Raw genomic sequence first — 22,584 nt, forward strand, 5'->3', positions numbered from 1 at the left:
CTGGCCAAACTGTGTAACAAATATATGAGTTGTAATGACTTCCTGATTATTAACAATAATAATAAATAAAACTTTAGAATGCTGCACTGAAAAAAAATGCAGTAGCTGCAAAATGTTTCGATGGTATTTATTTTTAAATGGTGCTCAGTTGTAACTTGGGAGCTACAGTAGCTATTTAGTGCATTCTGGCTTTGTAGTGCAGAACTGTGACATTTAACAACAGCTAGAAGGCAACATTGGTCACATCGCAAAGGCTTGCAGAGAGCAAAAAAATGAAACCTCAAATTAAAATATCAAACAGTAAAAGCAGGTGATCACTGTTATTTTTCTTCCAATTCAGACCACACGGAGAATGGAGATGTGCATTTCGGGGAGGTCCTCTCTGTCATGAATGTGACGGATGTGGCGAGGTGCTGAAAGAGGAAGCACAGCTTGTTCTGCTGCCACTGAAGAATGAAGGCAGCCGGACCACCGAAGGTAACACACATATTAGTATGTTTTGTTTTGCTCCCGTAAAGCGTCATGTTAACTCTTAGTTTGTCATTTTAAAATAGATGAATAATATCTTTGATGTGTCTGTGAAGAGGTCTGAACAAAATCGGATGCCAAATTCACAAACACACCCTTTGGTGTTTCTGTAGAAGTTGCACACAAAACATAGATATTGTTTTAGTCAACACATTAAAAATATGTGATGGAATCTAGCTAAGCACACTTACTTGTACTTTACTTGGGCATCTTAATTTTCTTGTACTTTTACTTCACAATATTTCATGGGGACATGTTGTGGTTTTTACTTCTCTATACTATATATTTAGTTTTATATATAAAACAAGTGGCTTAATAAATTTGCCATAAACTACCCAACAATATATAACCTATATACTGTATAGTTCCATTTTTCACATTAGATGAACATTAACATGCACCTCAACGCATTAGCAATAATCATCCAGTCTGCTGCCTTAGTGCATAGGCTTTTTACACTCGTAGAACATAATTATATATATATACATTATATATATATATATATATATAAGCATATATATATATATATATATATATATATATATATATATATATATATATATATATATATGCTTGCAGTAAAATAGGAGAAAGTGTTCTCTAAGAATTCTTACTATTTAAAATAATTAGCAAAAAAAAGAAAAACAAAACATAGTAAAAAAAAGCATAGTACGTGCAGTAGTATATATGGCACAGTTGTTTCTCTGCAATAGGTACATTTTAAATACACCCAGTTGTCAGCTTATTAGGAACACCTAGCAAAAGCCAAAGCTGTCTAATACAACAGTCCAGCAATAAATCCTCCCTTAATGAAGGATATAATGTTCAGTTTGACTCTAAACTGTTTTAAAGAGATGTTGATTCCACCTTATGGTTATTTCTGAGGCCGTAGTTTGTAAACTAACTATCAGGAGTTCACCAAGACCAAAATCAGTATCCCGAGGAATAACCCTGGACAATTCTGTATCTTACAGTTTACATCCAACGCCACTGTTCAGTGTCTGTGCAGAGAGTAAAGTAATGAGAGGTGTGTTGACCTTAGGTCTGCGAGCCAGTGGGCAGAAAGTTGGGTCCCAGTATGTGAAGAATGTTTTATTTTTCTTAATTTTACCATATTTGAGAACAGCTTTTGTTGTTTTTAGGCAAGTTAAAAAAAAAAAAAAGAAATTGGCTATATTACCTACAAAATACAACCTGGTTGATATTACATGAAGTCTAGGTGGTGTTGGCCTGTTGGAGATGTTAATATTTCTTCTAGCCCTGTAAAAACCATCCAAAAGAGATGATAATATATCACATAAACCTTTGTGTTGCTAAATACTGTGTCTTGATTTTACTGAATTCTATGCACCTAAAATCTTACTGCCTTTCAAATGTGGCCATAAAACACAAGAATTAAAAAACATATTTTACAGTGTTCCTAATTTAACTTCTTCTAAGTAAGGATAAAAATAACCATGTAGTTACTTCACAGACAAACCATACGACATGCCAGTCTTTAACACATAGCCCACAACTGCCTGAAGAAAGCATTTAGTTGGATCCTACGCTTCTTTGCCCACATTTTGCTAATGTTAAGATACACCCTAGCAGATAGACCCTAGTCTTTTCCCACTGGCTTGCAGACCTGAGGTCCCCAGAGGAGAGATGGACCCTCTTGGGGACTCCAGAACTGACTGCATCCCCGTCACAGACCTAAAACTAACTACAGTCCTTCCCCATAACCTTAACCATAGCATTTTTGCCATGCACTGACACTGCAAATTTTACATTCTAAAAATTATTACATTAGACACAGCTGAGGCAGTGTATCAAACAGAAAAACCACACCACACATGTGGGAGGGAACTCAACTTTCTGGCCACGTCTCAGGTAGTGCAACATTAGTACAGTTTCACAGAAGACGGTGACTGTGATGGAAAACTGCAGCTCATTGGAAAGATTTACGTTCCAGTGAGACCATGACCCAAAATGTAAAACCAAAACAACAGTAACAATGTTATAGCCCAGTCCTGAATCTAAACCAGAATCTACGTCAAGGAGGGAAATAGCAAATGTATGCACACAAATAAAAAACAAAACCTCCAAAAAAACATACTGTACAATGAATGACTAACATGTATGTCATTAACAGAATATAGCATTAAACAGCGTTGTTGAGATTTTTACATGTCTAAGGGTCGTGAAAAATAACATTGTCTAACGGGCAAAATTCATGTCCTTGATGATGGCCTGACAACTGTCACCGTTTATTTGATAATGCATAAGACTGCACAGTTGTAAAACCTGCAGTTTACAGCAGAACTGGTCATCGGACAACAGACAATCTAACCCACAGTAGATAAACAGCTTGGATTTAATGGCTGTATTTTGATTTCGGACAGAGATACATTTTAGATTTTGCCCTTGGAACAGTTTTAGTCTCTGACGATCCTTTAACAGAAGCTTTGGTGCAATTCTGAAAAACAACGATGAAGGGCAAAGTGCTTTCTGGGTTAAAGCTTTTACGTTGGAGATGACGTGAAAGTGGGGTAGATGTGACATTTATCGCTTTTTATACAACTTTATAACAGACCAGTCAGTCTAATATACTGTTGTGAAACCAGCCCCCTGCAGATATAGATAGAAACTTTAGATAGACTTTAAAGCTGCATTAAAGCTAGTATCACAATGCCACAGTGTTCTTGCTCTGGGGGCTGTAATACTTCTTAAGTACCAGCATACAGTCGTAGGTGTCAGTCCCATACACAACCTACAAACCACGTTTCAGTTTTGTTTCGGCCAACCACATCCTGTGATTCATTCTGTCTTGTTAACAGGAAAACGGCAGCTACTTCAACCATGACAAGAGAGAAGAGAGCTGATAGTTGACCAGCAACGTTTAACGATTAATATAATCTCAGCAACAACACCACTTCATAACTAACAAACTTTTAGCATTTGACTTGGTTGGTAATTATTTATTAACTGTGTCAGTCCATTGCATTGGGTTCATTTAATAGTTGGTCATATGTGTCATTTGTGTGTCTTTTAGGCATGATTGGAAACTCCAGTCCGTTAGCTGCAGTCCTGACTGTTGTGTCAACTGTGTCTCTAAGTCTACTGTTTCTCCTTTGTATGCGCTGCAAAAGGAAGTCCAGTAAGTGCATTTGGTAGATAAGAATTGTGGCATTGAACTTGTTTTTTTTGCCCCTGCATGTCACAACAGTATTTATAATGCTTATTTTATGAAAAAAAAAAAAAAACAAACGGAAAAAAAAACAGAACAATTCTCATCGTCAAAAAGCAAAGACTGGCTGGAGACAGCTAAACACTAATTTACCACTGAAGGAATAGCTTAGCATTTTGGGGAAATAGGCTTAGTTGCTTTTTTGCAGAAAATTGGGTGAGAGAGTTAATACCACATCTGTAAAGTGCACATGAAGCTAGCACCAGCAACTGTCTAAGTTAGCTTGGGTGGCATTGTTTGCACTTTGGTTTCTGTGTGGATGAAACAAATGTAGCTGTCATTTAGTTTCTAGTCTTTATGCTGAGTTAAACGGCCACCTGTAGCACTATGTTTAGTTCAATTCACCAAGGTTTCTACAAGCAATGAAGTTCAGTGTTTAACAGAACCAGGACTGAGGCCCGGTGACCTGAGCTGCCTAAAAAGAACCATAAAAACTTTAACAATGCTTTAATTGCTATGATGGAATATTGTAGGAAAACAAATGAAATACCTTCTCATTGGATGTCCTCACTGCACTGTGATTACCAAAACAAGGTGAAAGGCTGCTGAAAATGCTAATTATTGCAAGTCTCCATCCGCTACTTTTTTGTGAATATTAGGGAGTTGGTGGTGCCGATTCTCCAGTCAGGTGCCATTAAATCACTGCTGAAGAAAAGGGCACAAAAAGATGCGCCAATTAAAACGGCAGCAGTTAAACCTCAAAGGAATAAACACAATGTGGAAAAAGATGGCATTTATGTTTGTTTGTATGTCTGCTTGTATTAATTTGAGGAACGCTATAGTCTCCTCGGTCCACACAGACCTGATGTTTTAGTCTCTTCAGTGGACATTTAACTCACTTGCATGCAACATCACTTGTCACACTTTTGTCTTTAGCGTCAAACCACCTTTTCCACCTCTGACAAGTGTGAAAACATACAATTTCAGGTGGTTCAGCTCAAGTTGTTTTAATATGCAAATTAAATATGCACATATAACCAAGAGGACGGAAACTTACAAACTGCTGATGATGATCTGAGAAGCTCTTGGTTCGAAGCACAATGACGCCAGTCTCTGTATCAAAAGACATGTGGAAAAGTGATCAGTCATACCCTGCATACTACACTGGAAAGTCACGCACATTTTCTGGTTTGCAGTTTTAGCGCTTGTATTAACTTTTGAACACCGGGTTAAAAGTTTCACACGCTACAGTTTCACTGCTTTTGATTTCTTGCAGAGGTCATACATGAGGGGCAACAGGAATATGACCCGCATACATTGTGAGTATTCAGTGTTTGGTCCATGCTGGCACACTGCTTTGACCATCGCCCCTGTTGTTTATGATAAACTTTTGTTTTTAATTGCTGAGATCTGTGACATATGTAGTCAAGAAACACAAACAGTTTAAAATGGATCCAATGTCAACACTGTAGTAAATTTGTATTAATGTTTAGTTTTTATTATAAGATTTCTTATTTTTTTCAGTTTTTGACATTAAAATGCTATCTTGACAGCCGTCGTGGGGGAAGTGTATTTGCTGTGACGCAGTCAAAAACAGGTAAAGTAACTCAGCACAGACTCAGACATTGCTATCTGCTGACCACAAACAATAATTTCCCATCTGGCTTTGTATTTCTTATTAACTTTTAATTAGACTGACTTTGAGACTGTTTTTTTGTTTTTTTTCAGTGACCAGGGCCAATCAGATAAACTCAGCCACAGTGTAAGTACATTGCGACGTACATTAACTAACCTCATCTCTGTGTAAAGGTACTGCAGTGTGTGTGTGTTTGAAGGGACTGCCATGCTTGTTATTTTGCACATGAGAAGAGTAATATAGTCTTTGAGCTAAGCCATAAGCTAAACACCTCAGTAGTCTTTGTAGTAAACACAGACATCGAGGAGGAATCTTTTAATCTTTCTCTGGGTAAGATGCAAACAAAGGCATTTCTCTAAATTTTGCTCATTTAAAGAGGAACTGCAAGCCCATACTTGAAGTGTGAAACGGAACAGGAGCGGTCCAACATTTTGATGAGTACATTTTTTTCGCTTTCTTTCCAAACGTGTACCAAAAAGATCAATATCGCTCGCACATCTGTGAAGTCAGAATGTGATTAGCTTAGCTTATATAAACAGAAATGTAAAAATGACTTCCTCTGGAATTGTTGAGAACTATTTCTTGCAGGCAGCTCCAAGAAATTATGTTAATATAGAACTGATAAGCGACAGAAAGTACTCTCTGAGGAAAATGTAATCATGACTGGATTATGTTTTTTTGTTTACACAATCAGGATATATTATTAATTAATATATTTGGCATGTTGCAAATATATTCATATTGAGCTTATCAGTAAAATTTCACAGACTGTCAGCCAATATATCTGATCCCAGAATACTCTGGCAACGACATTATCAAACTTTTTATGATTTTATTTGGGCACTCACAGCACTTGGTTAAGTTTCAGGACAACTCATTGTCTCATTGTCTGTTTAATTCAAAGAAAGTCAGCAGTGAAATTTAAGCAAAACCATAACCTTCGACGGGACTGTGGTTGCAGGATCTGGTCTCTAGTGTTAAAGTTCTGAACTTTGTACGTCCACCAACGTTATAACGTTGCCTCTGAACATAATCCAGGAAGTGATTACATTTGCCACCATTATGCAACTGGGGAAAGCAAATTAGCAAGATATAAACGTAATATGTAGAAGACAAGTTTGCTACAGCTACAGCGCAGGTTTCTGTGGGTGAGCACTGGTTTTGTTTTTAGCCTCTGAACAGGCACAATGCTACCAAACATTATGACAAGCTGCACACAATCGCTGTGCCCAACTAAAGCAAGAAATAGTTCCAGCTTGTGAATCTCTGTAAAACCACAGACTAATGGTTTTTTTAATGAATTTTTGTGTAATTAGCGAGCGTTAGAGGTGTTTTTGGTCAGACCCAGTACTGATAATGATCCTTAATGTAACTCAAGAAAAAAATTTTATATCTAAACATATCACCATAACAGATTGTTGCTGTTATGTTATGATATTTTTAGTCTGAACAGATTGTGTTAAAGAGAAAAACTTTCACTGTGGGGGTTTCAAAACATAAAACAAAACCAAAGATAAAATCAAAGGTATGACTCAAAGGTATGGTGTAAAGAAAAAATAAATAAATAATTCATATGTTTTTCAGTGAAATCCAAGAAGACTTCTCACCAGGTAAGATTATCTTGGTTTTACAAGGTTTCAGTTTTAAAACAAAGAAAGCATTAACCACTTAAACCTGTAGTGGTGAGCTGATCTACTGAAAGAGATATATACTTCAACGCCATGTGTTACAGATTCAGCAGATGACCAGTCGGACTATGAAAATATCAAAGAACCTGGTAAGTTTACATACATTCATTACTCACATTATTTACTTACATTCATTCTCTAGTATTTGTATTTCTTTTTCATACATTAATCAGTGTACAACTGCATTATTGCTGTGTCCTTGATGTAAAAAGATACACCCTGCAATGCTGCACCTCAAACAGGAAGTCTGGAACATACATATGTGTAAGTATCCCAGTTCTTCTCTTTCACTTTCCCATTAAAAATACAAAAACAAAGAAAAAAAAGCAATGCACACTTGGTGTAATTCTGCATTCATTTTTTTATATTGTAAATATACTATTTAAAATATACTTCTAAAAACAGAAAACATTTTCACTAGAGAGAAAAAATGTCATTAAGTTGACCTATCTGAAATGACACTTGATGAATTCTGTTTGTGCTGTAAATGTTGAAGATTTCAAATTACATGACACAAAAATAACACGTACCTCAATTTATGAAACATTTGACTGAATGGTTAAGTCAGGCATACTCATACTTTCTACTTATAATGAACTGTATGAATACTACTAACTGTGAAACACACGGAAATAAAACAAACATTATGATACCCATATTTACATAAGATCTTTTGCGCCTCTGAAACTGCATATGTTAGAATGACTTCCTTTTTACATAGGCTGCTCTTGATTGAACAGTGGTCTAGATGTTTCTAAGGAACATATTAATAGGTTACTCTTTACCAGAAAACACGCTTAAAGTTTTCACAAATTTTAATGGTGCAGCCTCAATTAGTAAATCACTAGTTTGAAACCAGCTAGTGGTTACTAAGAATTCAGGAAGCACTTTATGTTCAAACCTACTGATGGATTTGGAGGTGGCAAATCAAAAAGCTTAAACACTAAATAAAAACTAAATAACCATCACCAAAACTAAATTATTTTTGTAATGCTCAAGATTAAATTGGGTAGCTCTGTGGAGTCAGGATGAACCAAGATTATTTCTAGCAACCCCTCAAATTTAAGCCCCTGAAAAATTTCTGATATGTTTAATAAATTGTGTGTCTAAAATGTCCTATCTGTGTGTTGTTTTGTAGAGCTCCACTACCGAACTCTGTGTATGAAAATGAAAAGAATGAAATAGATATAGATGGTGAGCATTTTTTTTCACGTTCGTCTCTTCTTTACCCTTGAACACTGAAATTATGCTTATTACCAGTTTTTCCAACTTATAGAATTGTTTGTTTACTTTGTTTACTTTTACTTTTGTGTGTTTGTCTAGAAGCTGATCAGACGCAGGGGGTCTACGCAAACTTTATCCAATCATTGCCAATAGACGATGGTACGTCCAGACACTGTATTGAAATATCAATTGTGATTCAGTCAGAGATGTGTGGTTTCTTGTTAGTGGATCTATGTTAAGTTGTACGAATGTGAAAGAGGGTTGGCAAAAAATACCAGGTATTAAAGCTTCAAACTGCTTTGTCACCAAACAGATGATGAAGACAGCTATGAAAACGCTGGATACCTGGAACAAGTTAGGCAGAATGAAGAAGATTGTGAGTATCATACATCATTTGTTTGTTAATTACATGCACAGAAAGTATACTGTTTTTTTAAATTAAAAAAAAAAACAGTATTACTCTATAACTGGAGAATAAAAACATATTCTGCTCAAGCAGAAGATTTTTTGGCCCATCTGAGAACAAGTGAACCTACTGGCTGAATTAACCCATGTAGAGCTCACAGATGGTCAAAGAAAAGAAGAAACATTTAGGGAAGACTCATAATTTTAAAATGGAGGTGGAAAAGAATTATAGTGTGTCAGATCTATATTAATTTTTAAGGAATGTAATGATCAAGAAATGAAACTCTGCTTTTTAAGACTTTTCAAGAGCTACAGATACCCATGTGTTGAAATAATAACTAGTACAAAATATAGTGGGAGTATAATAAGGAGTATAATGTTAGTATTTAGCTTAGTATTAGTATGATTACCAGATGATCTGGTATAGTGAGCAATAGACAGGTGCTATTGTGCCAACTCACCACAACGTGAACTTGTTTGGTATCTCAAAGCTGAAATATTAACTATTCTTCCACCCTTTGTTTTTGTTTTGTAGCAGATGAACCTGATTATGTGAATGAAAGCTGATGTGGGGCACCAGAAAACATCAGTGAAAAGATGCAAACGGTCTGTTGTCTATAGCTGAAAGTACAGATTTTTTTTTTTTTTTTTTTATTCCTGCTGTTTGTGATGTGTAATGTGATATGATTTTGTGCACAGCTGTGAGAATAAAAACTCATGAACCTCCATTGTGTTTTGCCTGTGAAAACTAAGGCTGCCATCTAGTGGTAAAAAGTCATCTTTCATATACAAAGGACAATGCCTTTAAAAGAGTTGTATTGTTGTGTCTCCTTCTATTTTTGGGTCTGAATGCTCAAAAAGTGAATTTGTTGTGTGAGCTTCTGAGTATTAATTGGGATGTTAATCATTGACTCTCGATGTAATTATCACATTGCAGAGGAAGCTGCAATGTGACACCATTACATCATGAGTTATCCTAGCTGTAGCTGCAAAGCCTTTCACAAAGGAGGAGGAAACAGTGAGAAACGTTTTACACAGACACGGTTTTATTAACCTGGACAGATCAGCTGAGATCGCCACCACGTCTCAGTCTGCTGCTGCTCAGAAACCAACAGCGGGAGAGGACAGAGGACCAGAGCCGATGTTAATGTGAACAGAGAGGAAATATAACGTCTAGATACATACACATTAACCGTTTCTTTAAATATATATATTTGTACTGTGTGTATCCACGCTGTCGAAGGTGGTGCAGTGATGTTCCAGGGCGACTATGGAAAAGTGACGCAGCAACACACACATTCACACGCACACGAGCCAGTGTTTAAAGTTGCTTGGGGGTGAACGACTCCTCTCATGATTTTTAAAAGAAATGGCAGAAATCCCGACGAGTCAGAGCGAAAACAGGCAGAGAAGTAGAGAAGATCACTGACACCTGCTGTTTAAACCCAGTTTCAGGTGACGGTGACGCTGTGGAGAATGTTTGCTGTGTTTCAGCCGTTCATTCAGCAGGTCAACAGGAAATGTTTTCACCTGAGCAAAAAAAAAACAAAAAAAACTTCCACCTTAACAAGCCTTAATTCTCAAAAACTAGCCATCGATGTCAAGTGATGATTCCTATTTCCAGCCATTTGACTTGAAGTGTTTTCTCAGCATGTTAAAATAAGGCAGAAGGCTCTACTTGTTACGGACAGCATCGAAAGATCTGAGGCAAAGGAAATGATTCCCCCGTGAATCACAACTGGCATTATTTTAAAAAACAAAGCCTGAATACAACATGAAATGACTGATACAGCAGAGGGGGGTTGTTTTTTTTTTGCAGGGTGGAGAGGTTTTAGGAGTAAACAGGAGTCTGTCTGAGCAGCTACCCACCTCTCATACACTCACTCACACACGTCCACACACACCAGTGGGTTGATGGTAACTTTAGGCACTGCTTAGGGCGTCCACGCCGGGCAGGACTTTACCTGAAGACACAAAGAGCGTGAGCACACACAGTTAGCATCATCATTATGAAGAGTCAGCGCAACATTGAAATGATTTAAAGTGAGCATCACTTCGTTTTTCTGTCACTCACCCTCCAGCAGCTCCAGGCTGGCACCGCCTCCTGTGCTGACATGGCTGACCTTGTCTTCTGTGTTCCACTTGGCACAGCAGGTGGCAGTGTCGCCCCCACCTGGACACAAACATACATCATTCATCCTTGATTAAATGGTTTATAAGTGAGTGTTTGTGAAAAGACAAGTCTGCAACACTACAGTCTGCTAATGGATTACAGGTTAAACAGGTAAACAGTTTCTGCCCTGGTTCGGGTTCATTTGATGATGCAAAGTTTTGGACCACTTGTGTAGCCACAGGAGTTTGTGGTAGAGGCCCACCCCTTAAAAATAAAAACAAGGATCTTTTTTTGCAAGAGCAACGTGTTCTGGTCAGTGATTCATCAGGCTCATGAAAACAGAGCAACGGGCCAAAGATAAAAACATACAAACATGCAAACATGCAAACATTCGCAGCAACATAACAAAAATAGTTTTGACCATCTGTGACTATCAATAGCCTGTAGGTGCAAACATCATCACAAACAAAATGCAAAAATACCACAGAGCAATAAGAAAATAACAAATATATATATTTAAAATGTAATAGAAAATTTGAAAAAAAGAGATACACAATGAAATCAAAGCATATCAAACAAAAATGACAGGAAAAAAACAATTGAGAAAAAATAAAATAAAAGAATATATTTCATTTTAAACAGCAGAAGACATGATTTTTTTCCCCCAACTCTACAGGAAAATGACTGAATAACATGGCCACCAACAAACAAACAACAGAGAAATAAACACAAAAGCTTTTGTCCCTTCTCATCTTTCTTACCGATGATTGTGATGCACCCTGCTTTGGTCACCTCGACCACTTTGTCCATCAGGTTCTTTGTCCCTTTAGCAAAGTTGTCCCACTCAAACACACCGACTGGGCCGTTCCACACGATCTGCTTGGCCCTGCCTACTGCGTCTGCGTAGGCCTTAGAGCTCTCTGGTCCACAGTCCAAACCCTGCGGAGGCGAAAAGAGAATCATTATCAAAAGAAAAGAAAAAAATTGTGAATAGAAAACTTTACATCAATCGATTTGGACTTGAATTTACTGATGATAAAGATAACTCTTCTTTTCTCACCATCCAGCCAGCGGGGATGCCAGCAGCAACGGTGGCAGTGCCGGTGGTAGCTTTCTCATCAAACTTGTCAGCAGTGACAAAGTCGACGGGCAGTGTGATCTTGACGCCGTTCTTCTCGGCTTTGGCCATCAGGTCTTTGACGATGCCGGCGCCCTCCTCGTCGTACAGGGAGTCACCGATCTGACAAACGCCAGAGGGAGAGAGGAAATTAAGTGAAAAATAAACTACACATCACAGACTGATGTTGAACAGACCAGCTGGTTTGTGATATTGTAATAGCAGTAATAGCCTGAATGTTATATCTTGTTTCTCTTGAAGCTTCAGTTAAGAACTGGTATTCCCCCTCTGGACACTGAGGCTGGTAGATTCAAAAATATCCAGCAGGAGTTGTGTGATCTGGGTGAAGTGAAAAGTGAGTCCCATTTTCTTTTTATAATTTAAGAGAATCACGTTTCCATTAAATGGCTCGACTGAAACCCTGAAATATTCAGGTGGTCAGATGATTAAAAATGGGAACTGGAGTTTGGGTATTGGAAAAATCAAGCCCAGAAAAGAAAATAAATACTGCTGTGTGACCTGTCAGGATCTTAGTTTGATTTGTTACTAGGTAAACAAAAAAAAACATATCAGGGAGCTCTGTGATTGGCCAACCCTCTATAATCCTCTATAGGTTTTTGCTAATACAATTAAATGAAGCTACATTCTGGAGTAAAATTAAAACTAACCAATCACAATTCACCTCTAAGAGGGAGGGTTCTTTTATAGATAAGACAGTGACGACTTCCAGGTCCAATGGTCGCTGTTCTCCACTGTGAGAGATAAAAGGCTCGATAAGAGATTTGTTAGCGCTGGAGTGCAGCGAGTCTGGGGTATTGACTACTGGTGGTGGTCAAACAGGCTTGTGAAACTACTTTGTTTTGTTAGAGTCGCAGCACAGATTGAGAATCACGTTCGTAACCAAAATCTGACCTGTGACAAAAAACATTCAAAAAGGCCAGCTTTTGTTTAAAGGGTCAGTTCACCCAAATTACACAAGAACATGTTTTTTCACTTCCCTGTAGTGGCATGTAGTCATGCAGGTAGATTGAGAGTCACATCATGAACGTGATTCTCAGCCTCTGCTCTGAAACTAACAAAAAAAGCAGTTTCAACACCACCAAAGTTCAACATGAATCCAGCAACTCAACGAAGAGAGCACGCTGAGGGGCGAAAGCACTGAGGCACTTGTGAAACACCTAAATTTAAATACAATTTTTTTTGTTATACAGGGTTCACTCTAAATATATTTTCACTCTCACAGAACAAAAAAACTGGTTATAAGATGTGTATTAAATATCTCAAGGAAGGATGTAGTTATCATTATCACCGGACTCTGCAGGTCTCTTCAGTTTTACACAGCTTTATAACGTCTTTCAGCTCTTTGTTTCCAGCCTTTTACGGCTTTGGTTGAGTCTCAATGCTTTCATCAACGTCATTTTTGGTAGCAGAAGCTCTAAAAACCCACTGTACATGACTTGTACGACTTCCTCACCTCCATGTTGTTGAGGACTTTGAGGAAGGTGAAGGCCATGCCGCCACCAATGATCATCTCATTAACCTTATCCAACATGTTGTTGATAAGCTGGATCTTATCTTTCACCTTCGCTCTAAAACACAGACAGAACAGAAGCAAACATCAGTATACATGAGAAACACACATGTAGAGGAGGTGGAGCTCATCAGAAAAAAAGCAAGTCAGAGTTAGACTGATATTTACATTCCATATTAAACTGGTTTATACTGGGTTTTAATATCTTACTAAAACTAGATATTTTGTTTTTCTTAATGTTGTTCCTCACACAAAACTCTTCAAACATGTAAAACTACAACTTTTATGAGGCTGCCCTGAACACATAATTATAAGCCACTGTGCATTTTTGACTGCTGATAAATGCATTACTGTGTCACTCAAACTGGACTTACTGGGATTGTTTGTCATGGTTTCACTGGGAACCTGAAGAAACACACCCCTTTAAGTGCAGCCCCTAGCATTTTTAACAATTTGGACACGACTCCAGTAACTCTGATGAAAATATCTTTGACTGTACAGACAGAGGTACTTACTACTTTTTCAATGATTTATCTGTTTCACTGCTGTCTGAACTGTGCAGCCGTTCACTGGCTGATCATTACTCTCTAATGGGCGATGTCCTCTGTCTGTGAACTGAAAGACGGTGACTGGCTGCGCTGCTCAAAGCTGAGCGGATGTGACAGTTGCACAATGCACTCGGGCTGAAATGGACTCTGACACAAGGCCAAATCCCACATGTAGCCTGGTTTGATCTGGAGGCAGCTTGGTTAGAGAGTGTTTCCTCTTTATTCATCCAGCTGTGGTGCCACAGCTCAGACTGAAACAGGCAACAATAACCCAAGAAATATGAAACCACCTGCAGCACCACACAGACATACAACCACACGAGGTACTGCTCTGGCAGCACGTGGTGGACGTGGAGGCTGCTTTTATCATATTCAACATTTTTCTTTGTCTGCTGACCTCCTTGTTATTGATTACAGATTTATTAATGAATGAGAATTTAAAGTTATTGTAGTTTCTGTCATTGAACTTGTGTAATATCAGATGGGACAGGATGAGGTTAGATAATTTCCTCAGCAAACTGTGGTGCCACAACGTTGACTAACTCCTACTAGTTTCTACTATTCAGAGTGGCTGCTACGTGAAACTGTAGCATAATTTTACAATCAAATCATCAACCAAATAACACTGAAAAGTCTTAAACAATAAACAAAAATAGTTTTACAGCAATATGTGCTGTATGACCTCTCATCTCTGCCTGCATGCTGTTTGCACACTCTAAGCTCAACTGAGCAGTGATAGCAGTGTCTTGAAGAAAGTAGTGTACTGTGACACCACAGATTACATAATGAGCTTATAGTCTCTATTTCTGGATGGTCACCTGGGTATTTTAAAAAGAGGCTGCAGTGTGATGATACTTAAACCACAGGAAAGGGAGAGGACAATGCTGACAAGTCAGACTTCTTTTAAAATGTAATGCAACCTACAATAAAAAAATGGTTTCGTCAGATTTAGCTTTTTCTAAAAATTATTATACATTTTTCTCTTTCTGCTGTCAGATGTTGCAACTACAGTGAAATATAATCCCAGCTCATAAATAGGCTACTATGTTAACCAGATGTGATTACTGAGGTGGTGTGCAATTGATAAAATCATATCTCGCCTGACAAAATGAACAAGAATACAGGTTAATGACAGAGAAAGTTAGAGGCACGTAGGGTCGTTATATTGGGTTGTCATAATTACAGCCACATAGTTTAAAGACCTGAAAACATGCATTCAGCTCTGGACTACATTATAAATCTGGCTGGTGAAGAGCAGATGTGCTGTTCTTGAAAGGTTTCCAGTGGACAAGTCGTTTCCAGTCGTCAAGAAAAAAAAAACTGAACCTGGCTCTACTTTTGCAGCAATACATGATTAAGTCACCTACAGCATGCAGGCATGTATTCCTGGTAGATTACTTACTTACTGTAACGTGAATGGTGTATTTCTCCTGTTTACCTTGCAGTCATCTTACAAACCATTGTGCAGTGTTTTGGAGCCTGATAAGCCTTTAAATGCATTAATATCTTACTCCAAATGGACTTTCTGGATTTTATTTTATGTCTCACTGGTACTTTTGCAATACACTGCCTAATAAACAGACCCTTACATTCTTACAGGGCTGTTTTCAGTTTGATCACCCACTAACACGTTCAAACTTGATGACTTAATGAAACTAAATGTTCTCACCCTCCAAGGATGGCCAGGAAGGGCCTCTGAGGTTTCTCCAGAGCCATGGCAAAGTAGTCGAGCTCTTTCTTCATCAGGAAACCAGCTGCCTTCTGAGGCAGGTTCACTCCCACCATGGAGCTGGGGGAGAAGAAGAGGAGGAGAAGCAGTCAATAGAGAAATAGAGGTGGAGGAGGATGAAGAAAAGTCAAATCAAAAAGGAGCTTAAATTCTTCAATTTAAGATGTTTTAAGACATCTTTAATACCACACAGAGTGTTTTTAACTCCTGTCTCACTAAGATATTAATTAAAAACCAGCAGGGAGATAACGACTAGACTTTTCAAGACCTGCAGATATCAGTGCTAATGTCCTCCATTAATCACTACTGTACCCAAGCAGCCTGTGTCCTGCTCACCTGTGGGCTCTGTGAGCTGTGCCGAAGGCGTCGTTAACATAAACGTCTCCCAGTTTGGACAGAGACGCCCTGAAGGTGTCAATCTCCTCCTGGGAGGCCTTGGTCTGAGGGACAAAAAAAAGACAGGAAAGAGTAAGAGAAGAAGACAAACTCAGGAAGACAGGCGAAACCTGCATCAGTGGCTGCAGTCTGTGTTTCTCTCCACGTCTCTGTTGAACCACAGATCGATCACAGAGGATCGCTTTTAACATAACCGGACAGACGATTGATTTCAAAGCAGGGCCTCTGTCTCTTTAAAGGTTTAAAAGTATTCATTATTTCTTGACACACAGGAATATTTCATTTGATTTCACAATAGTGCGTGGCACTGAAAACACAAAACCCACACACGTCTATACCAGCAGCTTAATGAAATTCCTGCTGTTTTGCCCACAAAAATGTTACTCCTGCTATCTGACTGCAGTGTGTGAACAAACTTTCTCTATCAGTATTAAGTCAGTGTGTCATTGTGGATCGTGTTCAGGCTGCACTTTAACAGGCAAAGGTCATGACTGTGAGACTGGAGGGCAGAAAAAGGTCAAGAGAGTTCTTCAGTGTCGTTCAAATGTCAGACATCAGTACAGTCAGGTCACTGCTCTCTGCAGGTCCCCTGTCAGTCCACATGACAGATTATACTCATAAAATTTAGTGACAAGTTGCTGTTGTGTTCTTGCTTTTTCCCCCAAACACGTTAGAAAGGATTGTGTTTGCTGCATATCTACTGCCAATGCAGCGTCTTTCATACTTTATTATATGGAGCTGGGACACACAGATCCTTCTACTGCACTCTCCAAGGTTTAACTCAACAAGTGAAATTATTTCAGTCTTTGGAGCAACTCTCACACTGAGAAATGTTTTTATAATGAAATAAAAAATCCCTGTGTGATACAGTAAAGCAGTACAGTAGAAACCCACCCACACAGGCTGCATACCAACCAGGCCTCTCAGGACAGGAAAAGAAACACATCCAGCCAGAACAGCCCACTGACCTTCACGATAAATGTCAACAAGACAAGGCTGCTGATCCACTGGGCCCTGGCATCCTGCATTTATGCAAAGTCCTAAACCTGGATCTCTTTTTATATCAGACCATCTGCATCTCAGCATAAAGAATGTGATGGTGGTCATCACCCAGATGTCAATGTCTGTTCCTCGTTGCCTCTAGACGGCGTGAAATATAGCACATGAAGTGTTTTAGCGATAAGAAAGAGGAATAGACTGGAATAGACAGAGCTGTGATCTGGCACTTTACAGATGACACAGTCTGTGTAACACTCAAAGCTCACATTCAAAAAGCTGAAGCTGTGGCAGACAGCAGACACTGCAGCACTCCTGAGCATGACATCATGAGACGGTGACGTAGCTCTTTCAGGTGGACGCTACAGCTGGAGCATGACTGTGCATTTTCCTCCAGGAGACCCAGCAGTGAGAATTAACTGCTGGCCAGCCAGAACACAACCAGTATTTTTTTTTTGTTTTTACATTTTCATTTTGATTTGACACCAATTAGGCCAAAGAGAGCATTTAAGCATTTGCTTTGTTTGATCAAACATTAAACAAAACAGTGACTGTGTCCTAAACCAAAGCAGAGAGTCTGCTGGGAGACTCACTTTGTTTCCGGAGGCATCCTTTCCCTTTCCCTCCTCGGCGACGTGGAAGCGGAGGTTCTCCAGCAGGATGATGGATCCGTCGGCGGGGTTAGCGCAGGCAGCTTCCACCTCTGCACCCACACAGTCCTTCAGGAAGGTGACATCCCTGCAGAGCCCCAGAAAATCATCTTTATATCAAACTCAATTTACAATACTATTTATAGTATTTTGGATTATAACTTTAATTTCCTAACGCCAAAAGTAGAAATATTCCAGTAATGGATTTATCACCTGCTTTAAGAAACAAAGTCAATGCATTAAGAGGAGGAAAAAAGGAAACCAGTTATTCAGTCCATCAACTCACTTTCCCAGCAGGGTCTTAAGCTCAGCAGCGACGGGCTCCAGGGAGTATTTCTCAGGCATGAAGTTTCCATCAGGACGGCCCAGGTGGCTCATCAGCACGACAGACTTGGCCCCGTGGTCCAGGCAGTGTTGGATGCTGGGAAGGGCCGCCTTGATCCTGAAAATCACAGAGCATGAGAGTTCAGCAAAGCCATCTTTTCTTTCACCCTTGCCCCATTCTTTGAAGAGACTGCGTGCTCTGCTATAAATATGAATCTTTTTTAATCATACATTGATCTGCTTGATTAAAGAATATTAAGTTTATAGAAATTTTTTTTTGTTTGAGTGTGAAACTTTTTCCTATGACCTTTAGGAACAAATTTATTTTTATTGTGAGAACAGAAAAGCTGCTGAAGAAATGAGGTGGACTTTACCTCTGGTTGTTTGTGATCTGCTTGTCCTTCATGGGAACGTTGAAGTCAACCCTGAAAGAGAATACACTTAATTACCAGACAGAAATAAACTAATGACGTGTCGATGAGTGGTGACCTAACATTTCAAGTCACTTTCCTACACAATTACATTTATGAGGACATGCTGCATGTCTATACACCAGTACAAAAACTGCCATGGCCTCCAATCTGATCAACCAAATAAACAAAGAAGCTGAAACACAGACGTCTGTGAGATAAGATGTCAAATATTCCCATCATGCCTACTTCTTCTACCTGCATATTTCTGAGGCCAATACTAATATATATTTGTGAGTTTCACACCATCTGACAATGATTTTAAATACTTTTTTGCATGAACAACAAACTTGAAACACCCCTTATAACTGTTATTTTTTTTTAAAGACCTGTGACCAAAATATATACTAAAGCCCCATTTGGTTTGGAATAATTTCTCTGGGTGATTTGGTCCATGATTTTTATCTCATCCAGCGTGCATGTGAATAATTTTACACACCACCCCTCATAGTACAGTCACAATTACCGTCTATTTTTTGGTGAACTTGCTGGTTCTCCTGTAATTTAAATTCTGCCTAGAGCGACTCAACTTGCCACCGCTCTCTGGTGGTCAAAGTAAAAAAGTTAATTATGTCAAACCTAGTTCAGCATTTCTGTGCTGCATGTTCTTGTTATTTATGGGTTGAATAACACAGATATGTATGCAATAAGCTGATATCGACAGATTTATTGACCTTGCTGATTTATCAGTCTAGCTGTTTCCTTTACAAATATCTGCTATTTTCAGACAGCTCCATTAGGTGGAAGGCTTCCATCCATTTTCAGTGGCAGCATTAGCTCCTAGCATTGCTCTGCCCACTGAGCTGGCTGCTCATCCAGCCCTGCAGTGATGCATGCTGGGTAGCTCACGAGAACATGCTGCATCCCTCGTAGTCCAGTTGGTTACATAACCACCTCCCTCCACTCTGTCTGAGGACCTGATGCACTGAGACACATGATCAGCCTGTATGCACATACACACACATACAGACAGACAGACAGACAGACAGACAGACAGACACACAGACACACAGACACACACACACAGCACCCACTGCCATAATAACAGCAATCCACTGTCTTAGTCTAAAACCCAACAGTCAGCAGTTTAGTGGCTCAACAGGTCCTGTGCACAGACAGCTCTCAGCCATCTACCTACTGTAGTAGTTTTACGCTCTTTAATTGGTCTAATGTTCCTTGTTTGTGTCGATCTGCGCATCTCTGAGGGTTTTGTTACACATCATGTACACAAAGAAACAGAGGAGTCTCTCAGAAGCAGAACTAAGCTCAGTGGATGAATTAAATCTTGATCGCTGGAGCCAAAAAAGTGCAGGCAAAGTTAGACCACAAAGAACAAGGAATTTCCAATTTACCAGTACAGCTATTCCATATGATGGCTATTTAGGGTTAACACTACCAGCTTAACCCCAGGTTAACCTATTAAAATAACTGAGAATGGATAGACAGCTATGTTTATGCCAAAGGCATAGAGCTAGCTCAGTCTTTTCAGATAAACTCAGCCAATGAGCCCAATGAGGCTCAAAGTCGATTTCTGGCCTCTGCTGGATTTGGCTGCTGTTAGGCGCTGCCATGTCGCTATGGCAACGTTGTGCCTTCCCTCTTTTAAATTCTGTACCAGTGGCTCGCACAGCACCTCCCCTGCACTCCTTCTACACCTGGAAGTTTATAAAACTCATACAGTAGGCATGCTACGGCAGGCCCTGGGTGTGATATTAGAGAGTGCAGCACAGTGAGATGAATTCAACATGAATTTGACCTTTTAACACTGAGCAGTGCAGGCTGGGGGCTGCTGCTGCTGTTGCTGCCGGTGAACCTTGTCCTATGCCGCCTGTAGTTGCACCACCGAGCTGGGTGAGCTGAAATGGCCCTCTGACATTTCCACACAGGGTGTCAGTTTCAAGTGCACTTTTGTTGCCACTGGCCTTCACAGACCATAGAAATATCCAGTGAGTAAATGACAGGCAACACTTTAAAATAAAAATGAAAGGGCTGCACTTCAGATAAGTTTAAAAACACATTTTTATTATTAAAAAAATGTAGTTATGCTTTGCTAAACCAGACAGGACAACATCCCTGGAAGATAAGGAGGGAAGGGGATTAGAACCTGCGTAGAGTACAGTGCCTTCGAGCAAGGCACTGAACAGGTTTGCTATCTGTAGTCGACAAGTGCTGAATTAGTCAATTAGTCATGATAACCTGTACAATTAAAACTAAAAGTAACAGCAAGAATTTTACCATTAAAATTACACTTACTGTAAAAGAAAAACTGTAAAAGATGGGATTTGGCACATTTCTTTCAGAAGCTATCAGTCTTGTAACAAACAGTGAATTCAACTGCAGAATGTAGCACTGAATGACTGCATATATTTTCAGGTTTGGCGTTGCCTGTGATGGGAAGGCCTTTTCATAGGGCCCAAAATCCCCAGACGTGCCCCTGTTCACTGCAAGCAGTGCTGCTAGTTTGACTAGGGGCTGACTCACAGTGCATGCAAGTGATGCAGTCGGTTGCATCCATGCATCATCTCCTCAGAGGCACGTAACATGGATGGAAAACGTGACAACCAACAAGTTCACTTCCTGTCTTCTGTTCAATGGCCTGAACTGACAAACACCACACCGTTCACGTTTGTGTCTTCACATCTCCACCATCACCGGGGACAACTACTCTGTTTGTTACCACAGGGAGGACACGTTTGGGCTCTAAAATGCCTTGTTACCTAACGTCAAATAATCCCATTTCCCATTAGCCGCGTCGTTACCAGAAGCTAACGGACAGCCCATAAACGCTCACCTCATAACGACGCGCTTCCCCTTGACGTCCACCTTGTCCAGGGTGAGTTTGTTAGACAGAGACATGTTGCTGGTTTAGCTGGTTCTTTCTTGCACCTTCCTTGCTGGTTCTCCTCCGCCTCCTTCGGCTGACGGTTGGTTAGACACCGAATGACAGCGTTGACCTTAGCGCAGCGCGTAGGTACACCGGCGGGATGGGACACGGCAGTCACACCCGCACGTGATTGGCTACAGCGGGATGAACAGACTTGCATTTGATTGGATTTGGTTGCTGTCTGTTCTCTGACGTAACACTTTTCCGGTTCCGAAATAACCACAATCTCATTTTAAAAAAATGTTTTAAAAACAATTTTACTTAAAATAAAATAGGACAGGCAGTGAAAATACTTTCTAAACATACACAGCACTTCCACGATAAAACTATCTGTATAAAATGTAATCTAAATCAAATGTGTTTGATGGAAGAGTTGCAGTTTATTGTGATAGTTTATTTCCGATTTTGGAGATGGCTCAGGGGTACACAAAAGTTTTCCACATTGATAGAAAAAAAGTCTAAAATTGGGCACATTGTAAGTAGTTCTTGAGTTATCAATGTTATATTTCCCTAGCAAAAACAAAACTTTTATACAGTCATCAGACACACTGTCATTGGATTTATCAGATAAAAATAAAACCCATGTAACCGGACAAATTCTTTGATTTGCTGAGCAGAGCAAACTTTTGGAATAGCAGCAGTTAAAAATGTGTAATCTTGAGCAATATGCATGTAATGGAGAAATGTCTTTATATTTACTGATGAATTTTTTGCATGGATAAAAGTTATGTGAATTTAAGTGGTGGAGAAAGTATTCAGATCCCTTACTTAAGTACTAATACCACACTATAAGAATTCTCCTTTCCAAATAAAAATCTGCGCTTGCCTGTATGTAAATATAACTGGGATATAAATATACCGGTAACAGTTCTTCAAGGACAGGTTCACGGTTTTTCAAATCTGTCTTAAAACAACAGTCAGGTGTCTGTGTAAACATTGAAATGGTTATTGCTGTAATTACTCCTGCTCACACTGGCCAGCAAGAGATCCCTTCCTAATGTGAGTTAATAATATTCTGTCAGCTGACTAACAAATGTTGCAGCTTTAGATCATGTTTAATCTAAAACACATAATTTTTGTATATAAAATCTTATCTGTGGGGTAGATTTGTTTGGAAATGTGAGCAAATTTCTGTCTCTTTAATCGAAGTGTATTTTAAATATAGTATGGCATTAT

General features: G+C 39.2%; 2 protein-coding genes across 3 annotated transcripts; one reads left to right on the plus strand and one right to left on the minus strand.

Annotated features, from left to right (window-relative positions):
- The first annotated feature begins 96 nt into the window (after window positions 1–96).
- LOC121191011 lies at window positions 97–9,376 on the plus strand. Its single transcript, XM_041052055.1, has 13 exons — window positions 97–101; window positions 341–477; window positions 3,563–3,667; window positions 4,974–5,016; window positions 5,251–5,294; window positions 5,426–5,459; window positions 6,918–6,943; window positions 7,066–7,110; window positions 7,234–7,285; window positions 8,160–8,215; window positions 8,345–8,404; window positions 8,559–8,621; window positions 9,186–9,376. The coding sequence occupies exons 1-13, from the start codon at window positions 97–99 to the stop codon at window positions 9,215–9,217; spliced, it is 702 nt and encodes a 233-aa protein (XP_040907989.1). The 3' UTR covers window positions 9,218–9,376.
- Window positions 9,377–9,674: 298 nt separating this feature from the next.
- On the minus strand, window positions 9,675–21,504 carry pgk1 (phosphoglycerate kinase 1). Of its 2 annotated transcripts, XR_005895053.1 has the most exons (12): window positions 21,316–21,504; window positions 18,429–18,479; window positions 18,017–18,172; window positions 17,674–17,818; window positions 16,025–16,128; window positions 15,629–15,748; window positions 13,355–13,469; window positions 11,824–12,003; window positions 11,525–11,702; window positions 10,725–10,823; window positions 10,520–10,614; window positions 9,675–10,180 (listed from the first exon to the last, which is right to left on the minus strand). XR_005895053.1 is itself a non-coding variant. In XM_041051961.1 (11 exons), the coding sequence occupies exons 1-11, from the start codon at window positions 21,378–21,380 to the stop codon at window positions 10,574–10,576; spliced, it is 1,254 nt and encodes a 417-aa protein (XP_040907895.1). In that variant the 5' UTR covers window positions 21,381–21,503; the 3' UTR covers window positions 10,467–10,573. The 2 variants fall into 2 exon arrangements, 1 of the variants encoding a protein (XP_040907895.1); XM_041051961.1 differs by lacking the exon at window positions 9,675–10,180 and having other exon boundaries at window positions 10,467–10,614; window positions 21,316–21,503.
- Between the last annotated feature and the right edge of the window lie 1,080 nt (window positions 21,505–22,584).

This window comes from Toxotes jaculatrix, chromosome 12, assembly GCF_017976425.1.
Source record: "Toxotes jaculatrix isolate fToxJac2 chromosome 12, fToxJac2.pri, whole genome shotgun sequence".
Lineage (NCBI taxonomy): Eukaryota > Metazoa > Chordata > Actinopteri > Toxotidae > Toxotes > Toxotes jaculatrix.

Excerpts from the sequence above, each read along its gene's own strand:
- LOC121191011 (XM_041052055.1), top strand. Across the intron at positions 5,460-6,917 it reads CAGATAAACTCAGCCACAGT|TGAAATCCAAGAAGACTTCT; the intron begins GTAAGTACATTG and ends TATGTTTTTCAG. Across the intron at positions 8,405-8,558 it reads ATCATTGCCAATAGACGATG|ATGATGAAGACAGCTATGAA; the intron begins GTACGTCCAGAC and ends GTCACCAAACAG.
- pgk1 (XM_041051961.1), bottom strand. The coding sequence starts at position 21,380 with ATGTCTCTGTCTAACAAACTCACCCTGGACAAGGTGGACGTCAAGGGG. Across the intron at positions 11,703-11,823 it reads GCATCCCCGCTGGCTGGATG|GGTTTGGACTGTGGACCAGA; the intron begins GTGAGAAAAGAA and ends TCGCCTCCGCAG. Across the intron at positions 10,824-11,524 it reads AGGGTGCATCACAATCATCG|GTGGGGGCGACACTGCCACC; the intron begins GTAAGAAAGATG and ends GTTTGTGTCCAG.